The 14221-nt window shown below is 44.0% G+C and overlaps 2 protein-coding genes across 4 annotated transcripts; both read left to right on the forward strand.

The window, feature by feature from the left end:
• The first annotated feature begins 431 nt into the window (after nt 1–431).
• Nucleotides 432–6053, forward strand: LOC104013159 (triggering receptor expressed on myeloid cells 2). Of its 2 annotated transcripts, XM_087761996.1 has the most exons (5): nt 432–708; nt 2543–2644; nt 3339–3683; nt 4037–4091; nt 4522–6053. In XM_087761996.1, exons 1-5 carry the CDS (start codon nt 666–668, stop codon nt 4736–4738), a joined length of 762 nt encoding a protein of 253 aa, XP_087618122.1. In that variant the 5' UTR covers nt 432–665; the 3' UTR covers nt 4739–6053. The 2 variants fall into 2 exon arrangements, with proteins under 2 accessions (XP_087618122.1, XP_009463903.1); XM_009465628.2 differs by lacking the exon at nt 2543–2644.
• A 599-nt stretch (nt 6054–6652) lies between these two features.
• LOC104013217 (uncharacterized) lies at nt 6653–14017 on the forward strand. Of its 2 annotated transcripts, XM_087761998.1 has the most exons (6): nt 6731–6836; nt 7074–7225; nt 10181–10280; nt 11044–11147; nt 11413–11465; nt 12117–14017. In XM_087761998.1, exons 2-6 carry the CDS (start codon nt 7171–7173, stop codon nt 12447–12449), a joined length of 645 nt encoding a protein of 214 aa, XP_087618124.1. In that variant the 5' UTR covers nt 6731–6836; nt 7074–7170; the 3' UTR covers nt 12450–14017. The 2 variants fall into 2 exon arrangements, with proteins under 2 accessions (XP_087618125.1, XP_087618124.1); XM_087761999.1 differs by lacking the exon at nt 7074–7225 and having other exon boundaries at nt 6653–6836.
• Nucleotides 14018–14221: the final 204 nt, after the last annotated feature.

Consider the following 14221-nt stretch of genomic DNA (forward strand, 5'->3'; position numbering starts at 1 on the left):
GGCGCTGACTGGCTCTGAATCAATGCCCCCCTCGCTTCACCTTACATCCTTTCTGCTAGGTGCACAATGAAGATGTCTGTTTTGCTCATCTAAAGCACCTCACAGCTTCACCCAGCACAGTGTTCTTGTCTTCCTGTCCTCAGTTGCATGTTAAATAGGAATGCTTCATGCATAGGCTCTTCTAAACCTCCTTTCCCCTGAAGATAAACCCCAAGATTATGCCCTTGCCCTCCCTTCACCCTCGCGATGCTGACTGAGCTACCTGCAGAGTCTCGATGAGAGCCACCCTTTCCGTTTCGGCTTTCCAGAAATTCACCCCGTGCCAAGCTTGCATGTAAAGCCTACTGTGGTGGACAGGCGCCATGGCTGAGCAGAGAGGGACTGCCAGTACCATGGTTTCAGGCCATCACATGATGCTCTCTTTCAGGCTGTCTAGACTAAATTGTGGCTGTGAGTGGGCAATGCTGATGCCTGAATTTTCAGCCCACGAGAGAAATGCCCGTCCCTGGTGAATTGCTCAATATGCAGGACGAAAAAGATGCCAAGTTCCTGTGCTCATTCCTTCCGGCAGAGCAAGGAGGGGGGAAAAGCAAGCTACTCTTGGGCAAGAGCCCTTTTCACTTGTCTCCAGACTCCTCTCTTGTCCCCTTCTCTGCTCAACTGACATGGACAACCTCATGCACCTTATCTTCTTGGTCTTCTTGTCAGGTAAGAAAGCGTACACGGCCTTGGGTTTCAGTTAACAGACAGGTTAAAGGATTGGTGCAAAACTTAGTCTTTACCTGCACCTCGTATGGGATTACTGACAATGCTACGGGAAAAGACTGTGCAGGTCTTGAAACACAGTAGCTTTTTCTGGATGCAAAGGCATCTTCATGGCAGCATGCGGTTCTTCGGAAGACCAGTACAAACAGTTCTTATGGATAAAGAGTCTCACTGCCTGTCTGTACATGGCAAGGTTCAATGCAATGCAAGCAGAGGGAACCTGGAGCACTGCAGTGTGTTCTGCACTCTACTCTTCCTCCCCAGTTATATTGCACGGATGTCAGACTTCTTCCTTGGAGTCTGTTCTTTTCCCTTAATTTAACGAAGGGCCAGTGGTGATCCAAGTGCTCAGCTTTTCTCACAGGGATCCTTTTGAGTCAGGACAGGAAACACTGCTGACAGAGGTCTTGTGTGCCTTCTCAGAATGAAATGTGACATTGCAAAATCCTATTTGTTTGCATTTGTAGGGCTTTGAATGTAAACTGCAGCAGCTAGAGTTCAAGAGGAGGAAAATAAAACTCAATGAAGGGGACATTTCTGAAATCTTGGGCACTTGACTGTTATTGGCTTGGAAAGCAATGCTCGTCTGAAATGAGAAACGAGGCACAGGACAAGGCTGGCACTCCCAGCTGGCAGCCTTCTCTCTCCAGTCACACTTTGGAGATCTGTACTTGCAGCAGTGCACAGAAGGGCAACAGATTCAGGCTTCGGGAGCACAGAAACCTGTCTCAAAAATCTGAATGAGTTTGGAAAAAAGTCCGCTATACTTTTTTCAGTAGCACACAACAAGGGAGGAGGAACACAAATAGTAAATGATCCGTCAGCAGAATTGGCGAAAAGATAATGACACAAAGTTTTCCACAGGGGCATCAGCAGATCTTCAAATGTCATGATTCTGATCAAAAGATTTTTTGCAATGCTCTTTCTATTTAAAACAAACCCAAAACCAAAATCCTGGGGCCGTTCCAGAAACTGAAGGGGCAGAACTGTGGGCGAGGAGGGGTCCACACGAGAAACAGGAGAGGGAGTTAAAATGCTTAGAGGGATTGTACAGGACTGGACTGGTCTGGAGATGGGGTGAGGTAAGCCTTGACTGGAACAACTGAGTGGAGCAATGTATCAGAATAAAGACTTGTAGGTGCTGGATACTTGGAGAGCACAGATCCATTTTTATGCCTTCTTGTAGTCAAGCCTGAAAGACCTTCAGTTATTTTAGTTTACATTCATTCAGAATGGTTGAAATTATTCTAAGAAGCGTTATTAAAAGGCTCAGCCAGCACAAAGTCCTCACAAAAGCTTATTTTTTTAAATTTACTTCTGTTTCATCATTACTTGTGGTTTCACAGAAGGCACTAGCCTCCGACTTTTTTCACTGGAAATACAGATTTCCACAAATACCACACTGCACTCCTCTCTGGAAGCATTAATAGCTCAGACTATCCCTTCTGCCTTTGCCTACCATAAAGAGGAATGGAAATTAGAAATAAGGAACTAAGGCAAAAAAAAAAAGGCAAGCAGCCAAAGACCAGTTGTCAACATGATTAAGATTGGTAGAATACTAAAAGAATGGGTGAAAAAAATTGCTAAACCCCTGGTTTTAGAAATTAGGAGTGGGATTGAGAAGTAACCTCCTAAACAGCTAGTTGGACACTGGTTTGTAGGCATCACTTTGATTCTAGCATTTTCCAGGGCTGTGTTGCTTCTCTCTGGCTGTATAAAGAGCCTTAAAATGGGGATAAACTTCACGGGCATTTACTGCAAAGGACCTTTTCCGCAGCAGAGGTACTCCAGAGCCAAATCTGCAACTATGAACATATGTGGCAGGGCCAAGCTCAAAGCCAAAACCTGAAGCAAGCTGCCTTGCTGCAGCTGTACGCAGGTAAGCAGGGTGGATGTTGCAAAGCAGGGGTGTTACAGCAAGCCTAGTCTGACAAGATACACAGAAACAATTTGTCATTATTGGGTCAAGCTATGTTTTTATGAGCTGCCTTGTAAAAAAAGGTTTTAAAAATCAAGACAGTTTGCCTGATGCTAACTCGATCTACTTGAATGCCCAGCTTCCTGCTCCTCAGGACCAGAGGAAAATGCAAGTTTATATTTAATCCCCTAATCATGCTGTCAAACTGCTTCCCCTTACTGGGCGGGAGCCCAAAGATTACAGAAAGTGTGACGTGGTTGAGCTTCAGACTGCAATCCAGAGCAGTCACCACAGTGCCAGAAGGGAAGGCAAGGACCAAAATTTCCTGAGCTTCAGAAAATCTGCAAATATTAATGAAGTGGATACCTCCTCCTTCCCTCAGTCCCCCCCCCCCCCAAGAACAGCTGCCTGGCAAGAGCCAAATAACACACCAGTAAGAGGGATCCCTACGGACATATTTCAAGACAGTCTGAACCAAGACTCTGAGTCTGAGCACAGTGTATCTTTCATGGGGGAAGCAGACAGGTGACAGCCCTACAGTTGACAGCAGCCGTCACTAGAGTTGTAAAAGGGGAAAATGACGTTTAGCATAAACATAGCGGTAAGGGATAGATATCGAACAGACTTGGCTCACCACCTCCTCCTTCTCTCCTAGCATCCTGCGCTGTAGAGAACGTGACTGTGGTGTACGGAGTGGAGGGAGGCACCATTTCTGTCAACTGCACCTACAACCCCTGGCAGCAGCGGTGGAGGGAAAAGAGCTGGTGCAAGCAGATCGACGAGACCAAGTGCCAGCACGTGGTGAGCGCCCGACGCTTCTGGCTGCCATTCCTGAAGAACAGGAATGGCACCACCTCCATCAGTGACAATGTCCGTGAAGGGGTGCTGACAGTGACCATGAAGCGACTCAAGAAGCAGGATGCTGGGTTGTACCAGTGCAAAACTGAGTACCTGGGGGAAACAAACAGCTTAAGGAAGGTGCAAGTGGAAGTGCTGACAGGTATGTCCTGGGGCTCCGAGTTCCATGAGTTCCTGAGTTCCTACTTAAATTTCACGTGTGTCTGCAGATGCCAAAGCCTCACTTTAGTAAACATCTACCTTTGTCTTACTCTAAGGAGGTACTGTGTTTCATTGCCTCCTTTTAGTTCCTGATTTACAGCAACATGACCTCACTGTTACAGGACATCTAACACATCATCCCCTTATTGGTACCCAGAATAATCTCCTAGCACGCAGCCCAGTGCCCAGTCTCACCTTGGTTATCTATGCCTAGCTGGGGCACTGGTGTTGGTGACACCAATGAATATCACCCAGAAACATCTGCAGACTAAACTGTTCTGTTTCTATCATCAGCTGTCCTGGAGACCCAAATGCCAGAGGAGCCTAGTGCTGTGCAGAGCATCTCCAGGTAAGCCATAAAACTCCTCACGCTGTGATCTGTAGTCTTCCTAGGACTAAGGCAGATTAGCATCAGCAACCCCATTTGAAGCTGAGAGACATACCACCACAGGCATATTCTCTACCTCTTCCTAATCCATGACAATTCTCAGAGCTGCTGTGTGGTTTCTAAAGAGCAGCTTTCTCCCAACCCAGAGAATGCTGTGCCTCAGTGCCAAGCAAAACAACTCCTGCAGATCACAATTTATCCGTATGTGAGGTCTTGCAGTTCAAACCCATTATAGTTGTTCTAGCCTCCCAGGCTCTGTTGTGCACAGGCAGGGATTGCCTGTTGCAGGAGATGTTACCATCTTCACATTGTACACTACAGGAGTTTCTTTAATGGTTGAGCCATCCCCTTCATGGCTAAGCTTTATTGTTGTATTTATGATTCCCCATAGCATCCCTCCTGAAGCTGATTTCACTGTCTTCTATATGATTGCTGGATTCCTGGTTACGAAGTTCATGGTGGCTGTGCTGATCTTCATCATTGGCAACAGCAGGAAGAACAGAGAAACAGAGCAGAAGAACCCAAACTTGAATGAGCAGCAGTTCCTCCCTTGCACTGGCGACCTTGCGCATGACGCAATCAGCCCCTCCTGGGAGAGCACTGCTTAGAGCTAAACCAAAGGGAATCCACAGGGAGATGAACGTCAAGCATTTGCAGGCAAAGCTTTGCCACCTGCCGTAAGAAAAGGCTCGCCTACTAAACATAGGTATTGATGAACCTATCACTCTAGAGAGGGAATGTCACCATCTACCACCTCCTCTCATTGGTGCTGACCAACGTTTTCCAACACAACTGAACTGAAAAGATGCTGCCAGTAACATCTGAACCTAATGGAAAAGGATGGGATCGAGGGCCAGGGGGAAAGGAGGAATACGAAGTCTTTCTGTCAAGTGATCCAGCACAGACTTATCTATGTGCAGAGATGCTTCCCCAGGCTTGGCAAAGGTGAGAAAGCTCTGCTCAGTTTGCCCCCAGCTCATTGCTAGGCCAGAAAAAACTTTTCTGCTCTATACAGCTACTGGCAAATGCTTTGTTATAAATAAAACTACAGATACACCAGTGAACATAAAGAGAAGTTCGGGTAACACATCTCAACGACCATGTGTTGAGCAACTCACAAACACATCTGCATAATGTAAAAATGGCAAGACATGGATCTGTCTCAAATCTCCAAGAAACTTCTGATTCATTGAAGGTCAGTGTTAAAGAACTAACAGCTTTTTTCAAGGTGTCCTACACGTCTCTACAAGATGCTCAAATGCTTCCCCCAAATGCATGAAATATAACCAGAATTAGATGGTTTGTATTGAAAGCTAATATTATTAGTTGCCTAGAAATCAGCTTTTTAACTGAGATTCCACTCTCTAAAGACTGAAGCTTTTGGCAATGCAATGCTCTGCTGTCATCTCCAGTCACTGCCAGCAGCTGCACCACGCCACCAGGCAGAGTTATGCCAGACATTCATCCCCAGGATCATTCCCCCAGGGTCTGAACTGAGACCCACCAACTGCATGTCATCTCAGAGCAGTGCCAGGTGAGCGATTCTGTCTTTCCAAGGTGATGAAGACTAGCTCCCAAAACTTGCCTTGGACAGTGTGGCTCCTCAGTGAACAGTCACTGTGGAAAGGCGTAAGGAACTGCAGAACATAACAGAAAGGGATGTGAAGCCTACACGCAGCTCTGAGCCTGCTTCCTCATTTCTCAAATGATTTTGCAAACAAAGAATGAACTGTCTCTCTGTATTTCTCCTTGTATTTTTTCTGCCCTCTCAAGGGGATGTTACCAACATGTGATCATTGTTCATCACTCCCCAAAGTGAAGCTGCATTTAGCTCTCCCAGGAAGACCCCAAACCCAAGGGTGTTCACACTTCTTTTCCCTGCACTGCCTGCAAAAACTAAATAAAATCAAATTGATTATCTGACTTAGTGTGGATTCATGATAAAGAGCTGGAGTACACCAGATCACAATACATCACCCAGAGAAGAGGTAACACTTAGAACATGCTGGTGTGTTTATAATGTACAGAAATGCTCTCAGCCAGCCGAGCAGGTTGGCTCATCCAGCCAGCTCCCTTTAGCACCATGCAGAAACATCAGCTCAGATCCCAAAACCAGATCAGGCTATGCATGGTTGTGCTCTGTCTGAACTAATTTCCTCTATTTCCAGAGGGTAAACTAGCCCGTACAGAGTCACACACCACTGCAGCACTACTAACACAAACCTAGCTTCAGTATTCCCGGGTGGTACTGCGATGTCCAGCTAGATGTGCAAGGGAATCGCAGCTCTAACCAGGAGATCTGGCTCCTAGTTCCAGCTCCAACCTGTTGAGAGACCTCAGGCAGGGCCATCCGCTGCCTCTGTGATGCCAGGGGGCACAGCCACGCAGCCTGGTTGCTAAATATGGCTATCTAGACAACACTACATTCAAAGCGAAAAAGCAGCCAGTAAACATTATGCAGCCTTCCCACCCAAGAAGTACTATTAAGATTGTGGTTAAAAGATATTCTCAGCAATTCCAAACTGGCATCATCACTCTAGGCAGCAGACGACTGCAAGTGACAGAGCAAGTTAGCTTCCTCTGCAACAGAGAATTTCTCAGTGATAAAGAAGCTCCGGGCTACATTTTTTTCCTCTATGCCCTAAACCACTTCCTACTTCAGGATGGGAGGTTTTCCAGCCCTGCTGCTCTTGCTGGCACTACCAGGTAAGGCTCAGAGACTCTCATTTCTCCTAGGAACAGGATGCTCTCTGTGCTGTTGCACGCATTGCACACTGTTATTTGCCTGAGCACTTTTTATTCAGGCCATCTATAGCCAGGCACAGAATGAGATTCCCAGAAGTCAATGAGGGGAGGAAACGTTCAGCCTGAAATTTGCTTATTTTAATTATACAAGCTTTTGGGTTCTCATTTTTGTTTATAGTAGTTCTGTATTTTGTTCAGAAACTGAACTTCATGGTGGGACATCTGGCAATCTTTGCCCTTCTGAGACCTTCCTCTCCCACTATTGCAAAGTCCTCAGTCTGAAATCACCTAGCACATGGGGAGGAAAATCTGTGTTTGTTGCTCTCTCCCGATGGATCATCACGGATCAGGTATCGTAAGCAGTGTCATAGACAGGCTAGCTGCTGTTTGCTTTCTTACTGCAAATAAATACTGAGTCCACAGAGAGGAACAATAGGAATAACAACGGAAAAAGGGTAGTGGCACTAAGGATAAGCATAGATGTTTATTTAGGCAAACCTGCAAAGTTAAATCACTCTTCTCAGAGGCCCAGTGTGAGAGTCCCCGTGGCATAACGTAAGAAAAAACGGCATACTAAGCTGTGACTAATTGTAGCATTATTTTCATCTTTCTTTGGAAGGATCATGCATGGCAGGAGAGGACACGCAAGTGTTCCTGCATACAGAGGGAGAGTCCTTCAGAGCTAACTGCTCATATGATGTGCACAAGAATTTGCATGAGAAGAAATTTTGGTGCAAGGAGCTGTCAGAAAAATCTTGTCTAGTCTTAGCCTTGAGCTCCCCTTTAAAAGAAAGGATTAACCTGCACTGCATCATTTGGTTGGCCTGATAGACTGAGGCTGTGGCTGGTTTTCTGTGATCATGACAGCACTTCGAAGAGAGAATTCTGGCACGTATCAGTGTGGGGGGTGGGGTGATCTGAAGAATATTCTGCTGCCAAGAATACAGATGGTGGTTTCACCTGAGGGTGAGCTATGAGGCCAACAGTGCACTGGGTGGGAGACAGCCAAAGTAAATCAAGAATGATGTGTCATTTCCATTTTTGTTTCACAGCAAAACACGGTGTATCTAGACACAGAGACCCCACTAGAGGTTATCAAGGACAGGGTAAAACGCTATTATAGAATATAGAACCACAATATGTACCTATATGTATCTGGAGGCAGAAGTGCCCAGGAAATTATTTTTGCCATATGAAATCAAAAAGTTTCAAAGGAAAAAAAAAAGAAAATCAATATTTTACAGACTGCCATCAAAAAACATTAATACAATTTTGTAGGATTATACTAATCAAAAATAAATGGGTTTGGGACAGAAATATTTCAAGTAAGTTGATGACAGCTAATAAACAATACTTGCTTTTGCACAAAATTTTCCATTCTGTTACAAGTGTTTTACAATCACAGAAACCATTCGCACAGAAAAGCTTTGATAACTCACATAGAAGACTCGTGAGATGGAGCAACACCATCTTAACCTTGAACACATGTATGAGGCATAAGAAATATGATGGGGTGGCTCCACGCCCCAGCACCTGGGGAATGTGACAGCAATAACAGCCCTGGAGCCCGATACAGCCCGTGTTCAGAAAGGGCAGCAGGAATCCAAATTTCCCATTTGCCACCCCAACCTCATCTCCCGTGACCACCGTCCTCAGACTGGGGCTGGTTATTTCCTTGTCTTCTGCAAGTTCTCTTTGTGCTGATGTTAGCTCTGCTCCTTTGTTGGGTGAGATGTACACTACCACGGGCATTGTTTTTCCCCATCTTTTCTCCCTCTAATGAATCGCCACTCTATTTTCTTTAGAACCTGTAAGGCTATTTGCAAAAAAAAAAAAGGAACTCCCTGTCCCTCCATGGCTCCTATTCTGTGATAGCCAAATCAGGAAACTTCAGCATTTTATTTGGTGCAAAATGGTGTCCCAAATTAGATGTCAACCTCTTATCAGAGGTAACTCTGATCAAAGTATCGTTAAAGTAGGAAGGACTGAAATGATGAATGACTTCTCATGGAAAATGATTAGAGTGTGGCTGAAAAAGCTCTGACTTAATGACTCAGGAGAATATCATCTTGAGAGCCATTTCCAGGGCAGAAACAAACTACTGAATGGGATCATGCTGGAAGTTTTGGGTGAGTTAATCAAAGAATTAATGATCTTCTAAAAGTCAGCAATTTCATACCACTTGACAAGAAAGATTACAGGTCAATGTTAAAGAGCTCTCTTCTGAGCCTGGAAATTTCCTGAGACATAGACAATTCCTGAATTTCTTTTTTTTAGACAGATTTTTGATACATACTAATGATATAAACAAATTGCAGCCAACTGGTGGGGGGAGTCTGGCTTGGCTTCATCGACTAATGAAATTTTACATTTATATCAGCAGATGGAACAGACTCCAAGCAATCTGAATCTTTGCTTGAATTTCTACCTGAGTTCATCTCTTTGCCGCTGCTCATTAGTAAACCTCTGTATTTGTTTTAACACTTTACTTCTTTTTCTGCTTTTAGCCAGCGCAGGAGGCAGAAAAACAGAAGATACTTAGCAGAAGCTATTCTTTGATTTTTCTGACATGACTGAAAAATGTGTATGGGAATCACATGATGCATCTTTTTCCTAAGATGCTTCTTTTCTAACAGCATTCAAGTGTCCAAATAAGCAATTCACTCTTCATATCATTCTCTAAAACGGTATGAATTTTCATGGCTGACCTATACCTTCTACAAAACTTGTCTCCTGCAGGAGCTGTCCTTTCCCTTTGATCTGTCACAGGACTCAAACTTGTAAGGAAAGCAGAAACCAAATCTCATTTGTCCCTCCGCACATGATATGATCATTGAATAAGTAGGTTTTCCAAGGCATCATGCAATCAAGTATCAAATATTTTGCAAGAACGAAAAAACACCAGAGGACCACAACCCAAAGGGAAGAAAACTGGAATCACAGTATGTCTGTTCTTGCCCTACTAGCTACTTACTACTAGCTCTCTGGCTGGGCCTACATTTGGTATTTTCATTTAGATACACTGATAACAGGTACTATCCAACAACCTAAACAAAACTCCTAGCTCTTTTCTGAGGAACTGGTTGATCCCATTCCAGTGATTCAGCTGCATTAATATATCTTCTCTTACTGGTAAACAGCACAGGACGAATATTCCTGTGCAGCTTCACAATTTCATAGCTAACAAGCAAGCAGTAACTCTGGACCATTCTACAAACCTGCAAAGCAGGATTTTTTAGCGTGAGAAAAAGTCACCAGGGATGGATTGATGTGGGAAAATCACTTGCTCTTGTTTTTTTTCCAAGGGGAAAATTGGAATCGGGATGCAGATTTAGACACCATTTCATTTCCCACTAAGAAGGGCGATGTTGCCAGCCCCACAGATGACAGCAATAAGGATCAGAGGTAAAAAACAAAGACTCCCAGACTCTAAGTATAGCATTCGGGATGCACTGCAGGATTTGAGGAGTGGTGTGACAAACCACTGAAGCACGTGCACGCACAATCGTACACACACAAACAGGCTTCCCTTTCTCCCCTGCAGAGTTTGGTCCAACCTCCCCAAGTCCCATGAAAGGCTGTAGAAGGTTGCTATCAGTTTCAGGAGCACTAGGTGAGGCCTCTACTGAAGATGCTCAGTTTGACTGTGTTCATCCTTTCTACCTGGTTGAAAAGGGACAACTATATGGCCCATGCAATGCTACAATGACTCTGCCTTTTGTACAGGCAGACCAGCCTAAAATCAATCCCAGCTAAACAACACAGCATGTCAGATGAGAGTTATTACCAGGCCTGATCAAAGGTGACCCTATTAATGATCCTGATCAAAGACAGACCATGAGAAGGGCTACTGCATCCTGATGAGGGATGCCTTTGAACTCTGGTAGCACTGAAAATGACTGCAGGAAGAGAATTCAGGCTCCTGAGTATTCCCCAGGCTTGCCAAGTGCCAAAGAAAATACAGCTGGGATGGATCCTCTGTGGCTGTAGATCAGTACTGACCTCAAGGAACCATGCTTGTTTAGAGACAGCAGGGGTAATATTTGCACGCTGAATTTTTATCCTGGAACCATAATCCATTTTCAAACACACAAAATCCCCTCCCAAATTAACCTAGTCACCTCTGGTGCTGTAAATAGTAATGGAGATATCATGCTTTTCCCTGCAGGACTCTCTATGCTCTCACGGTGCTGAGTTCCTTCCTGCCTACAACTGCTCTGATTGCTACTGTCATACTCCTCGTCACCACTTACATCAGAAGGAAAAGGGCAGGTAAAGCTCCCTAATCCTCTTGTCTAGTTTTCCTGCCCCTACAGCTTGTCGTCCCCCCACCCTGAATGTAAGGAAGGTCCGTTCATAGCAATCATTGTCCAGGGAGGCAACGAGACAGAGCTGAGCGTGAAATGCAAGATGCGAGTTCGTGAAATGCAAGATGCGAGTTAAATCGCAGGGAAGGGATAGTGGGGGTAGTGATTTTTAAAATGAAAAGGTAAAGGTGTGGTTTTGCGCTCAAAGGAGATTCTGTCCTTCATGGCAGGAAAAGGGATGGACTTTGGCAGACATCCTTCTTTCAGGCAAGCAGCACTGCAGGTAAGACAACACCAGAAATCCCACATTCCTGGTGCTTTGTTCAACCTCTGTCGTGCAGAGACACTGGCTCTGTGTTCGCCACTCACGGGGGTTATAAAGCGTGCAGTACCATGCATCCTACATGGATGCGTAGCATCCACGCAGCTAGCAGACTAAAGCCAGCTGCTATGTTTGTTGATTGTCTGACATCTTGTTGCAAAGCAGACACAACCTAACTGGTTATTTGAGTAAGTCATAGCCCTTCTGCATATTTTTGTTTATAGTACTCAGAAAAATAATGTAATCACAAATATATAATTTTGATAATTAACTGGCCTTGAATCCTCAGTAGCATCACCAAAAGTTCTCATCAAAGGAAAACTTTGCTACTTGCAATTGCCCTAAATATTTAGTGTATAAATATTTAGTGTGTTAACTGTTGCTGCACCATTCTAACTAGTCACCTAAATCTGAGGAAGTAGAGTACTGTGTAAGAGAAGTTTTCTAAACTTCTCTGAGCACGCATTCCCTTTTCCCATGCATCCCCTCTCCTCTTCCCCAATTTCATGATACGAGGAGAAAATATTTGTGGTTGTAGATGAACTAAGACTAATATTCAAAGCAAAAAATGCTGTATTTCTTTTTAATTCCTCATTCTTTGTGGTTTCTCAGAAGGATGGAAGAAACAAAGCAAGTAGAATGCCAGATGGGGAACTGAATGGTAGTACAATATATGCTGTCATAAGGCACCAACCTCACACGAAGCCTGAAGATGTTCTATATGTCAACATACAGCCTTCACCAGAAGTTTTCTTCCACGCTCAAGAACCACCAGGCAATTCAGTTTCCTCAGGGTCTGTGGAATACGCTACTGTTACCTTCACAGCCACAACTCCCGATTCTGGAACGGAAAAGAGAAAAACGGGTCCACCTAAACAAAGCAGCACAAAGCCTTGGGCTTATTCACAGAATTTTGCTGAACTGCGCTTAGAAACAACCCAGTAACCAGGGTTAGTACAACTTCAGTAACCAGTTGCTGAAGCTGGATACACACGGGGTGCGAGGCAGAAAGCAACTGAAAGGATGAGGCACATGGATGCACAGACTTTCCCTGAAAGAACAACTGCACTTTTCTAATAGTACAGCGTCACAATTCAGCTATTGGCAAGCAAATCTAGTGGAAGGCTATGGTATATTTGCTTTTTCCAAATTGCTCTATTTTTAAACACCAGGCAACTGTAACCCCAAACACAGGAAACTGGTTCTCTTTGGCAGCAACTGATACAGTGCTACCGTCAACAAAGGGCTGTGAGATACGGAAACACGATGCTTCCTTTTAGACTTTCAACTTCAACAGCTCACTTAAGTAATCATACCCAAAATGTTAATTACTGCCCACTCTGATAAGATCCAAGCCAGCAGAGCGCTGAAGAATCTGCTTTATTTGAGTTGTTTCATGGACTTCAGAGAGAGGAGTAGTGCACTTGACATGTTTTAGTAAACAAGGGTCTTGTTGAAAAATATTTGTCTGTGTTATAGTATAAAATGTCTTCAGCTTGACTACATGGGTGCAGAAGTTACAAAGTTATATATTTATTTATTTTTACAAAGAAATAACTTTGTATTTCCTTGCCTTTTGTGCTTGTTTTTTGTTAATGTTGGGCCTGAGGATGCTGAATATGACACAAAAATGGCTTTAATTTTTTGGTATTAAGATTGCAAGAAGACTCCAACGTAAGTACTGGGTGGCACGGGAAGAAAGGAACGTGGAAAGGCAGAGAAATGTCCATGAATCATAGAAACTCCGCTCCGCCTGTGAGTGCTTGTACCATTCTGAGGGAGGGGGGAGAGGGAGAGGGGGGAGAGAAGAAGGAAATTCTGTCGACTAGTCTGAAGTGGCTCCATGATAGCAGGCTTTTTGCCAGTATATGAGATTATTTTGTCCCTCTATTGCAAATTCTCTGAAAATAAAGCTAGAAAAAAACATAGCTAAAGAAATCAATTTCTGGCTTCCTAAACAGGCTTGCAAGATTGCATTCTTCACTTCCTGTCCCAACTTCCCATTTTCTGTTCTCGCATACCATTATTTCCTTTTTTTCTTTTTTTGTCATCACTGCACTGACCAAGTCTGGAAAGAATCAATGACTGACACCTTTGTGCTTTGGGTCATTTTTGAGATGTCAGAAGTGTCAGTGCGGGAACCATACCACTAAGGTCTGAGATGATACACAACAGCAAAGACAAATGGTTAACATAATAGCTTCAATACACAGATTCCACTCCTTACGTAGCCTGTTTGACTCTTTGAAAGCACCTAAAACTTTGCATGCCCGAATTCCTCATCTGGGTGCAATGGCATATACAGTGAAAATTCTGGGGGCCTCAGATCCTGAAGTAATAGAAGTTAAATAACTAACTTAAGAGAGAGGCTTACTGGTATACACTTCTTTCTGCCTACAAAGCTGAAGATGATCTGCTATCATATGATGAATTTGAGGGTGTTTCTAGGGACAGTTTCTCTCTGTGGACAGCATCAGTCCTCTGTCACAAAATGTAAATATGTAACTGCCTGATTTAAAATAAAGACACAAGAAATATTCTCAAATCTTTCTAAATTTTTAGCATCTTACGGGTATTTTCCTTCTGTGCAAATGACGGAGATTTGCTAGTAACCTAAACTGCCTACAATGAAGGAAGAATTACCATAAGACCCGGTTTAGACTGGCATGTTTGGTAGTTAAGGTTGGAAAGCATCAGCAGCCCATCCAATCTACTTC

The sequence above is a fragment of the Nipponia nippon genome, unplaced genomic scaffold, assembly GCF_047370975.1.
Source record: "Nipponia nippon isolate SJK-2023a ecotype South Korea unplaced genomic scaffold, ASM4737097v1 scaffold_25, whole genome shotgun sequence".
NCBI lineage: Eukaryota > Metazoa > Chordata > Aves > Pelecaniformes > Threskiornithidae > Nipponia > Nipponia nippon.

Bases quoted from the DNA above. Each gene is read 5' to 3' on its own strand.
- LOC104013217 (XM_087761998.1), top strand. From the start codon at position 7,171: ATGGGGAGGAAAATCTGTGTTTGTTGCTCTCTCCCGATGGATCATCAC. The intron at 7,226-10,180 runs GTATCGTAAGCA...TTTTTTTCCAAG, and splicing joins GATGGATCATCACGGATCAG to GGGAAAATTGGAATCGGGAT. The intron at 11,466-12,116 runs GTAAGACAACAC...GTGGTTTCTCAG, and splicing joins TCAGGCAAGCAGCACTGCAG to AAGGATGGAAGAAACAAAGC.
- LOC104013159 (XM_087761996.1), top strand. From the start codon at position 666: ATGGACAACCTCATGCACCTTATCTTCTTGGTCTTCTTGTCAG. The intron at 709-2,542 runs GTAAGAAAGCGT...CCTTTTCCGCAG, and splicing joins CTTCTTGGTCTTCTTGTCAG to CAGAGGTACTCCAGAGCCAA. The intron at 2,645-3,338 runs GTAAGCAGGGTG...CTTCTCTCCTAG, and splicing joins CTTGCTGCAGCTGTACGCAG to CATCCTGCGCTGTAGAGAAC.